General features: G+C 35.9%; 1 protein-coding gene across 1 annotated transcript; it reads right to left on the bottom strand.

Moving 5' to 3' along the window:
• Positions 1–7,032: 7,032 nt before the first annotated feature.
• On the bottom strand, positions 7,033–9,367 carry LOC145014961 (putative sugar phosphate/phosphate translocator At3g11320). The gene is made up of 4 exons (XM_078973408.1): positions 8,655–9,367; positions 7,930–8,033; positions 7,586–7,814; positions 7,033–7,501 (listed from the first exon to the last, which is right to left on the bottom strand). The coding sequence occupies exons 1-4, from the start codon at positions 9,096–9,098 to the stop codon at positions 7,355–7,357; spliced, it is 924 nt and encodes a 307-aa protein (XP_078829534.1). The 5' UTR covers positions 9,099–9,367; the 3' UTR covers positions 7,033–7,354.
• Positions 9,368–10,978: the final 1,611 nt, after the last annotated feature.

Raw genomic sequence — 10,978 nt, 5'->3', positions numbered from 1 at the left:
GGCGACTAGTGTGGTAGCTCGTTAATGCTCCATTGCAATAAAATACCCAATGTAGGTAGGGGTCCTTGTGGTATATGTGGACTTATCTTCCCACTAACAGTCATTGTGCAACGCCCTTTTGGGCTACCTATCTTGCAATCAGGCCTTCTGCCCACACTATTAGCTGCCTAGTTCTCTAGTGTGCCTCAACAACAACCATTGCATCCTAATAGCTGGAACACCCTACATTATTTTAGCCCACCAACCCCTAATTTGAGTCTTCAACATGTTCGCAGAGAATAACCTTATCTCAATCAGTAGATAACTCATTAATTTCAGGAATGGGATTATCAAGAACGTACTCACGATCATCGTACCTTAGGCTTATCCTCAGGTTACACATCCAATTGAGGTAGTTGGCCCCACAAGTGATTTTTTCCCTTTGGAGAATAGAGAGAAGGGAGAAGTTTGAAATGGTGGTGGTGGTGGGGGGGGGGATAATGTAGGAGAGGAGTGCCATCATAACCATACATCTAAATTGAGAGAGAAATTTTAGTTAGTTTATTTAATCCTTAAATAATTACCCAATTTATTTTAAGGCTATGATCCATATTTTAGATTCATTTTATCAATAGGGATACCATAATCATAGCACAAATTTATTTTAGGTAGATAAAACTATTTACCAATTTTCAATCTCTATGAAATTTCTAGATCTTTAGAGCTTCATTAAATTTATTTAATGGCATGTGAATCTTATATTTGCACATCCTCTATTTGTGCATGGGATATCGATGTCTCACAAATAAGATCGTGAATCAACCATGAAAAAACATGTATCATCACAACGCCCAAAAACTATACGTAAGCATGGCATGCTCTCAATCCTCTCTCCTAGAAGAAAGGCTAAATATCTCCTACTGGCGAACTCATCCCAAATAACTCATCCATGAAACTTCCACCAACTCTGCAGCGCTCGTGTATGCTAACCACACATAACGTTGGACCCTATAGACTCTTGAATACCCAATCCTACCCTAAGCCCTTCATCAAACAAGAACAGGAAATAAGGCCAAACCAAACATTCTCAGACTATAAGATCTTAATTATGTACAACCGTGACGCATACACTAAGCAACTATAGTGATGATCTCAATTTCATATAAAGAAAATCCTTAGACTATCAGGCATCATATAATCATGCAATTCTTGAAGATCCCTAGCCTAGTACTAGCATGTTGTTCTAACATATCACATAAATTAAATAATCTGGAAGGTATTTTGGGGTCTATCCGCGAGCTCCGATTGATCGTACACTTGCATCCTCCTTTATTATTTTGAAAACATTTTAAGAAAATCGTTTTAAAATCTTGTCCTTAGTTTGAGACTGGATACATGCGAGTGTTTCCTCCAATTCACTTAAACCAAGGCTCTGATACCAACTTGTAATATCCATAAAAATCAAGCCAAATTTAAACTTTTTAAAACATTTTCAAAACAACGATTATTACAAACATGTTTCCAAAATAGTGTAATGTCAGAGTATCCCAGAATCAAATCATGAAACATGAGGAGTTGTATGATTACGCGTTCTCCTTCCCACGATATTCAAAGGTACATGAAACATAATCAACAACTATAAGCCCGAAGCTTAGTGACTTCCCCCAAAATACCAACGACATACAGATATAACCATATCACATAAACAAATAAGCAAACAACATGCATAATGATCCATCAGTCTGACTGGACCGCCTCCCCAGGACCTTAGTCTATCAAGACCGCTCTTCGAGCCTTTGGCACGTTTGGACCGCCCTTTAGGGCCTTCAACCTATCCGGACCGCTCGTTGGGCCTTCGGCCTAACAAGATTTGCCCGGCCCGGGCTTGCAGTCTACCTGGTCCACCCTGGGTGTCTTGGCCTACTGCACACAGCAGGACCTGCCTCAACCCGTTCCCCAAACCAACAAACATGTGCACATACATATAAACAAGTAGTTATGCAGATCTAACTAGGGATGAGCATCGGAACCGGGTACCCGCTTTTGGAACCGGAACCGCCTCGGAACTGCCGGTTTTGGAATGGGAACCGCCTTAAGCGGTTCCCGTTCCGGTTCCTAAAGTTATGGAACCGCCTTAAGCGGTTCCGGTTCCGGTTCCGGTTCTCGTTTTTTCGGAACCGCTACCCGCTGGATACCCGCCAGAACTGGTTTATATATATATATATATATATATATATATATATATATATATATATATATATATATATATATATATATATATATATAATTTCATATAAAGGAGTGTTACTTAGACCAGTTTAGAATATATTGGTCCGATTTTATCCATCTTTGGTCCGAATTGATTTGATTTGGATCGAACTAAATTACGGTTTTGTCGAAAAAAGTTAACAAAATTAATGCGACCGGGTTACCCGCTCCCGGAACCGGAACCGCCGGTTCCGGGACAGGTTCCAAACATTTAAGAACCTCCTAGAGCGGTTCCGGTTCCGGTTCTAACTTTCTAGGAACCGCCGGTTCCGGTTCTCGCCAAATGAGGCGGGTACCCGCCTACGCTCATCCCTAGATCTAACAGATCACTAACATAGCAACCATCCTATAACCAGGATACTGATTTAACCGATCTCCAACAGAGAAACCATCCAATAACCAGGATAGTGATCTAACTGATCACTTGCGTAACAACCATCCTAAAACCATGATACATATCATAAAGCATAACGTAAAATAATCCCGGATACAAATCCGAAAAGGACCGGCATTGGTGCCTTCGACCCTGTTAGTATAATAAGGACAACTCACCTCGCAAGTGTTGTACTGAAGTGATAAGTTCAAACTCTCGAATCATATCCACAGACTCCACCACCTATAATTATCATAAGATCATTTCCGTAAGTTTCCAATTTACCAAAATACCCCAGAAGTCAAACTAGTTAACCATTGGTCAAAGTTAAAGTTAACGGTCAAGGTCAACAGCCCATGTTGACCCTACCCATCGAGTGCAGCTCACTGACTCGTCGAGTTTCCAGACAACTCGTTGAGTCTCTGTGTGTCTAAAAGTCAAGAAAACCCTAACTGACTCGTCGAGTCGTCTTGCTGACTCGCCGAGTTCATGCAGAAACCCTCAAGGCTAATCTTCATCGTACTCACAGAGTTGGCCATGCAACTCGTCGAGTCCATTTAGTCATTTGTCCATTCAGATGCTTTTAAGCCACCCCAAAGCTCTATATTGTAGATCAAGCTTCCCAATACATGTTTATCACGTAAAGTTGTAAACTTTACGTGCATGCAAGGCTCTAAAGGGTTAGAATACCAAATCCAAGCTTATAATGGGGTTTAACTCAAAAGGGAAGGCTCGTACTTGCTAAAGCTAGAGACTTTATAGATATAGAAACCAAGATGAGTTCAGATCTGAAGTTGCAACTTCAAATCCTAGCCCATACCCAAAAATGGTTAACATACATGCTAGAAAAGCCCTAATCTTAAACATGAAGAGATCTAGAAGGAGCAAAGTCAAGGTAACAACTTGTTACCTTCAAAATGATGCCAATAAGTAGAAGAGCCAGATCCACCAACTCCTCTATGCTCCAGTCCTCTTATACTTAAAGTCTTCTTCTTCCAAATCACCTTCCAAGCTTGAAAATCACACAAAATGGAGCGCACATGCAAGTTAGGGTTTCAGAGCTCAATGGGGAGAGTGAGGGGAGGACAAGGGAGGCTAATGACCCTTTAAATAGGGTGCAAACCCCCGAAAATTAGGATTTCATCCTTCAGCTCCAACTCGTCGAGTTGTGTCCTCCGACTCGTCGAGTTGGTCACTTAAGTTATGCGGCCAATTCAGTTCCTACTCGACGAGTCAGGGCTTCCAACTCGTCGAGTCAACATTTCAAAATGAAAATATAAGACTGTAAAGTTTATACCTGAGAGTTGGGGTGTTACATATATGAAAAATGATATATATGTACTTCAAACCAAAGTAAAAGAAAGTGTATGTTTGTATTATATGTATGATATTGCTACATTGTGGTATCAACTTTTGGGACATGGCAACTTAGAAAGATATTTCTATGATCCAATATATAAAGCTTGTCTGAGATGGTGGAACATTATCTTTAGAAAACTATTTTTTGTGATACATGTCCTATTGGAAAACAAGTTCATTATTCTCATAAAATCAAAAACATATCTATACTATTAGAGTGTTTAGAGTGTTGGAGTCACTCCACATTGATTTTTTATGTTCCTTAGCAACCCAAAGTTATAGATAAAATTATTACGCACTAATAATAGTCGATGATTTTTCATGTTATGGGTGGACTTTATTTCTACAACATAAAAATGAAGCTTTTGAAAGTTCAAAATTCTTGATAAGAAAATACAAAACCTCTATGATTGAACAATTACCTCTATAGTGTGACGATCGTGTTACAAAATTTTATCAGATAAGCTTTCTCTTGAATATCTTAGAGTTTTTAGCGTAAGTGATTTGTACTCAACATTAAAAACCACTTCACCAAATTTAACCGAAATGGCTATGAATATTTTACACTTGGATACTCCTTCACTACAAAAGTCTCTAGGGTCATCAACAAAAAAATTCATTATGGTTGAAGTGTTGCTAAATGTGAGATTGTATGAATCTTCATCAGTCCATCAGTAGATAGTAGTATTTTGATTAATAGTGATGGAGTTGAAAACCTCGTTGCAAGTCGCCAATTCCTATTGGCAACGTAATTATCGATTATATTCTTAGTCCATTATATGACCTAGTGGTGGAGATTCATAAATTCATAAGTGACCTATTATGACATGATCAAACCATTTTGGGAACATAATAAAATGTATCAAATGAGTTGATTTTGTGTGTGTTTAGTCCTACATTGATGAATTGTTTAACAAAGTGTGCAAGAGATAGAACACAAAGGAATCAAATTGTTGAACAACGTGTGCAGGAGATAGAATACACATTGTTGAACAAAGTGTGCTGGAGATAGAATACAAAGGAATTGGGTGGAACCTGTAAGCAAAACAGACAAAGGATTCTAACAAACATATGGATTTAAATAATAAAACATAAAGTTGGAGCTTTAAATAAGCGAAGAACATGGATAAACGATGAGGAATGCGTAAAAAGATTGAAAACCACTCAAAGAGCTGTCAAAACAATGTTGGGTGATTTTTGGGTGCAAATCAAATCAACCAGGACAATTTTAATAACATATTAGTTGATTTTGAATAGAGAGGAACATATTTTGTACAGTGTCATACTTGAAGAAATCGTCCAAGATGATTCACAATCATCCTAGATGATTTTCCTATCGAGGGGATAAACGGTTATTGCATCTTTCCTATAAAAAGCCTAAACTTAAACCCTAATGGGGACCTTCAACTCCAAGCCTCCAAGGATGATTTTCAGAAAGCGTTTCACCAGTTTGGAAGATCAAAAACATTCGGGAATCGTTAGAGAACACTGTTTAATTCCTTGTTCATCATGATTCATCATCCATTCTTCTCTAAATCATTAATTGCAACATCTCCCAACCATTTAATATTACCAATTCATCACCGTCTTCTCCAAACTCTAGAATTTCATTACGTGTTCCCCAAGGTTCATTTGTTTCAAGTTTTTCTAGTTATTAGACATTACTAGTTTTTTATGATCTTTCATTTGTTTATGAACTTTATGTCGAATTCACTTATTTCAATTTAAGCTGTGTTTTAATGTTATGGAAGGCTTAAACCATTAGGTTTACTTTTGGAATGTTGTAGGATGTTAGGATGGACATGTTTTTATTATTACTTCCATTCCAACCAATTCTAGTTATTATTTCGTTCTTCAAGTAATTGTTTTTATTGACAATAATTGAATTCTAGTTATTATTTCGTTCTTCAAGTAATTGTTTTTGTTGACAATCAATTCCACTAATCGTTCTCAGTTCAATTACTTTAGGAACTAAAATGACTGGTTGAATCCACCCAAACTATTCCAAATTTGTAATAATAAATGTTTAACAGTGTAATAGGTAATTATAAGACATTATATTGGCAAACCACTAGTTCCTAATCCATTTAGACATTAGTAGCAAGAGTGCAAGACAAGTTGATGGATTAACATATTGTGTGCTTGAAATTATATATATTGCATGTAGACGTGCCCAAAAAAACCGGTTCACAAACCGAACCGGTCAGTGAACCGGAAACCGGTTTACCACCGAACTGGTTCAGCCTTGAACCGAACCCCCCATGAATCGAACCGCCGGACCGGACCAATTCGCTATTTTGATCGTTAGGACCGGTTTCGAACCGGTTTAATAAGAACCGGTTTTTTGATCCGGTTTTGAACCGGTGTTGAACCGATTTTTTGATCCGGTTTTGAACTTATTAGTCCAAAAAAAAAAAAATAGCCCAAAAAAAAATAGAAAAGCTTATTTGCATCAAACCGGTTTACATATGTTCGGATATTTTTGGGGCTGAACCGGTTTGGGTGTGAACCGGTTTGACTACTTTGACCGGAACCGAACCGGTTTTCTGAACCGGTCCGGTTCAGAAAAAAAAAAACCGGTTTTTGCATGCAGACAAATGACACTTTATTGCCAAATCATTAGTTTTTCTTAATCCACTTACACATTATAAGATATTTTAAATAAATGTGGATAAATTAGTTATTAAAAAAATTATAATAATTGGTTTTTTGTAAAGTGGAAAAATGATGTATGAAAATTAATACATCATTTAATACGATAGGTAAAGTGGATGCTCTAATACCATTTCCATATTACCTTTTTTATTTGGGGGTGTCATAGGTCGTACTGTCGTAGATTCAAATGTTATGGTGACTGTCCTGTCCCTACACATCTTGTAACCTTTTTAATTTTGAATCTAGTAATGTTAGAGGTTTTAATTACGTAGTGGGTGGCTGTGTGCATCATTGTGGCATCCCAATTACGTGAAGTTGTCGATTTACGTTTTTTTAAAGAGACAATAAATGGTTGTGAGGAAAAAAAAAAAAAGAAGAAGAAGCAAATACTAGTAGTATAGCTAAAGTTGAAGCATTTATGTTGGTTGATATGTAAAGTATTTATACAACTCAAGCACCGTATGTATGTATAATCATCATAATCACATCACAAGATACAAATGGAAAACATGATTGTGTTTGTTTTTCATCAGTCCAAACCCAAAAATCATGGAAAATACATGAACGATGAATCATTACTAAAAGTTGGTTTTCGTTTTTGTTTTTGTTTTTGCTTTTCTTTGTCCTCCCAAAAAAGAATAAGCTAAAATTTGCTCTGGACTGTACAATCCTCGCACAGCCAGGAGTGTACAGTCCAGCCAGAGAAAGAAGAAGAAGATTTTATTTGGTCCTCTTTTTGGCTTCACTGTACAGAATAACTCCCAAGACCGTGAGCAAGTATCCAAGCATCCCTGTTACCGACACCGGATTCTTGAATATCAAAATTGACACCACAACAGCCACTGCTCCTTTCGCATTTCCCAACACCTGATATTTTTATCCAAATTATATTATTAATACTTTTATACATATAATATAAAAATAATTTCAAAGAGTTGAAATGAATGAGACCTGGAGAGTTAATGCGCTTGTGTGCTTAGTAACCAAGAAATTGGTCAAATTTACACAATATGCCATTGCTGAGTTGAAAAGCAGATACCACACAATGTTGACATCTTTTCTTGCAAGTGCTATTGTGATCCCAACCACATTGTCTTCCATGAACAATGTTGCTGGAAGCAATATCACTACAGCTACTGGCGCCATGTACAACAGAAGGTTCATTGAATTCAGTTTTTCCCTATACATCAATCAATTACATTCTCAGTCAGGAATGGAATTGGAATCTAGAATCAATTGGAATTCTGTAAAAGAAGCAAAGAGGAAGATGATGATATAGGGGAGTGACTTCTTACCCTTCAGAGGACAGCAATATCCCTTGAAGAACTGACTTTAATGCTCTTGCAGCTGTAGCACCAATACACATGATAAAACCAAATAAATGGAAACTTGGTTCCCCCTGCATTCACACAGAAAAATAGAAAATGTGTGTTTATAGGTACTACAAGCAGAATATCAACATATATAGATGGAGCATGGAGGTTAATTCTTGACCAAATTTTCCATACCTAAGACAGAAATTCAGTTCCATGGCAAAAGAAGCAAGTAAAAGGTAAGAATGATGCTAATTTAAAGATATACATACAGCAAGCTTTATAACCTGACTTTCAGTGGTATTCTATTCCAAAACAAGATGCTTTTGCAAAAGTCAAACTAACCTTTTGCTTAAACAACTGTTTAGCTTGGTAAAGAACACAAAAACTCTGGTTAACTGTGAATAAATTTCTATCATTGGCCATGAAGGTTCATTCCTGAACTTCAAAGTCATTTGAATTTGTGGTTTTAAGCCATAACAAGACTCTAGTTCCTTCTCTATGGAACAGGTAAATGTTTGGTCAAATATAAATGGGTAAACGCCATCAGGATTCTAGTTCTTTATGAAAATATTGTAGATTTAAGCAAACGTGAATCTTCTATAATCATTAGGTGTTTGTAAACAATCTATGCACGTTAGCTTATTGAAAGAAAATCCCAAATTTAGAAGCTAATCAACACAGATCAATAAAACAAGAGATCTTACCCCACTGGCAATGACAACACCGGTTACCACAGGTACAAGCGTCAAATAAGTCAACCAAGCTTCCCTCTTCACCGTCATAATATAAGCAAACACCGCAGTGAAAAAAGGAGTGGTGGCTCCAACCGCCTGCGTAAATGAAACCGGCAAATACCTCAAAGACACGTTCCCACTAACCACCGACGCACAAAATACCAAACTAAGCACCGAGATCTTGATAAACTGAGCCCTAGACCTAACATGCTGTAAAGGCACCATCTTCATCCAAACAATCGCAATGTAACTGAGCAAAGAACAAGCAGTCATGTGACACATGGTGAGGAAGATCGGGTACTTGAATCCATAGTTGCTTAGCAAGTATTTGTTGAGCAGTAGCACTCCAATGTTCGATGCATACCATGATGACACGAGCCCGATCGTAAACCACTGGCCCGTGCCTCCCTTCATTAAAGTTTTTCCTAACTAGGGTTTGTGGATTTTAGTGATTTCGTGTGGGTTTAACATAGGGATTTAGGGTTTTGATTGAAATCGAGGAGATCTGGGGAGATTTTGTGAGGATTTGACCGAGAAACGTGATGGATCTGCTAGGGATTTAATGTGTTCTTGCGAATTTGAAGTCAATGCTGTTCGAGATTTGAGGAGCAGAGAAGAAGGGGTTGAAGAAGGCGCGAGGAAATGCAGACAAAACACGGTAACGGTAAAAAGAAAAATAATAAAAAAAAAAAAGAAAAAAAAAGAAAGTTTTGCTGGCTTTTTAAATATTTTAGAGAGGGTGGGAGGACATATGCCAGTTGTATTTTACATTCTTTCCCCTACAGTTTCTAGGAGTTTCATATATCACCCTTTTAAGTTATTTTTGTATTCTTCTAACCCTCGGATTACATTATTAATCTTTTATTGTTTTTTCGGAAAAGAAGCATATTTTTTATTTTGATTTGTCCTTTATGATATTTTTAATAATAGTTCAGTTATAATTTCAATTTCGTGCTGCTCTAATCTTCTTGTGAATGTTTAATAATGTTTTTAAATAAAATCTAAGTTTTAAACAGATAAAAAGTAAAGATTATGAATATCTAATAATGTTTTTAAATAAAATCTAAGCTTTAAACAACTAAAAAGTAAAGATGATCAAAGTGAATTTATAAGTTCGTCCATAGCTGACTAGGTTTCTTCTTTGCTTCATTTTTCTTTCTTTCTTTTTATATTTTTAGTTTATACATGCTTGTCTTCTTGTTTCAGAAATAATAACCTCAAATACTCATAGTGTTTTTGTTTTTTTGTACAAATATTGTATTTTCAAAATTTTGTAAAAAGAAATATGTCTCATATTCATTTATTATATTTTTTTTTCCAGAAAATAGGTATGTCTCGAATTCAGTTGCCATGGTAAATTTGATTTACTATAGTCACGATAGTTGTATAGTTTTTTTTTTTATATATATAAAATTATGAAAATCATTTTGATTAGGTGTTTCGGGGTTATTTATGAGTTGATGTGTTAGTTATAAATCATTGAGAAAAAGATCAACATACATGGTATACAACTTTGACATATATAGTATTAGGGGCGTAGCTAATATAGGGTAAGAGTGAGTTCTGATCCACCTACACAAAATTAAGATTACATATATATGGTATATATAATATATATATTTTTGTTAAATAAAAGGATATAAGGTTGTAATATGGTCTATTTCATTCAAAACTTGAATATAGTAGAAATAGATATATTGTTGTAAGACAACATTGTGTGCAATTTAAATAAACAACTTAGTTAAGAATGCATATACAATTATTTTGTTATCGTTTTCATATTTTTTATATTATTTGGCCTATCCTAAAATAAAATTATGACTACGCCGTTGTATAGTATAAAACTTTGTAAATGATTTGACTTGTAAAGGATGATCATTCTCACTCGAGCAACATTTTTTGAAATATATAGAAATGATATTGCGGTGAAGGTTTGTCTTAACATATAAACAAAAATAAGAGGGTGCAAAATGTAAAACACTTGACTTGCTAAGCATGAATAGGCATGAACCTTTTCCATTTTAGAAGCAATTATTTAATCGTACCGACAATTTTTTGGTGGACGTATTGTTTAAGAGAAACAACGTGAAGGGGATAAGTTGCAGAAGTTTGATTTGTAAAGAGGTTTGAAAAAGTCTTATTTACATTCCCTTGCCTGTCAATATATTAATGGCAAATGGCAGTAGTGGCTAAACATTATTTTGAGAAAACTATAAAAGTGGTTTCTAGTATGATTTTTTTATTTGGTGCAGATGAATTTTCACTTAGGATTCTGATTTTATCTCTATCAAGTA

This window comes from Lactuca saligna, chromosome 9 (assembly GCF_052625555.1).
Source record: "Lactuca saligna cultivar CGN05327 chromosome 9, ASM5262555v1, whole genome shotgun sequence".
Classification (NCBI taxonomy): domain Eukaryota; kingdom Viridiplantae; phylum Streptophyta; class Magnoliopsida; order Asterales; family Asteraceae; genus Lactuca; species Lactuca saligna.
The sequence above is the reverse complement of the archived record's forward strand: the minus strand, read 5'-3'. Positions and strand labels throughout refer to the sequence as shown.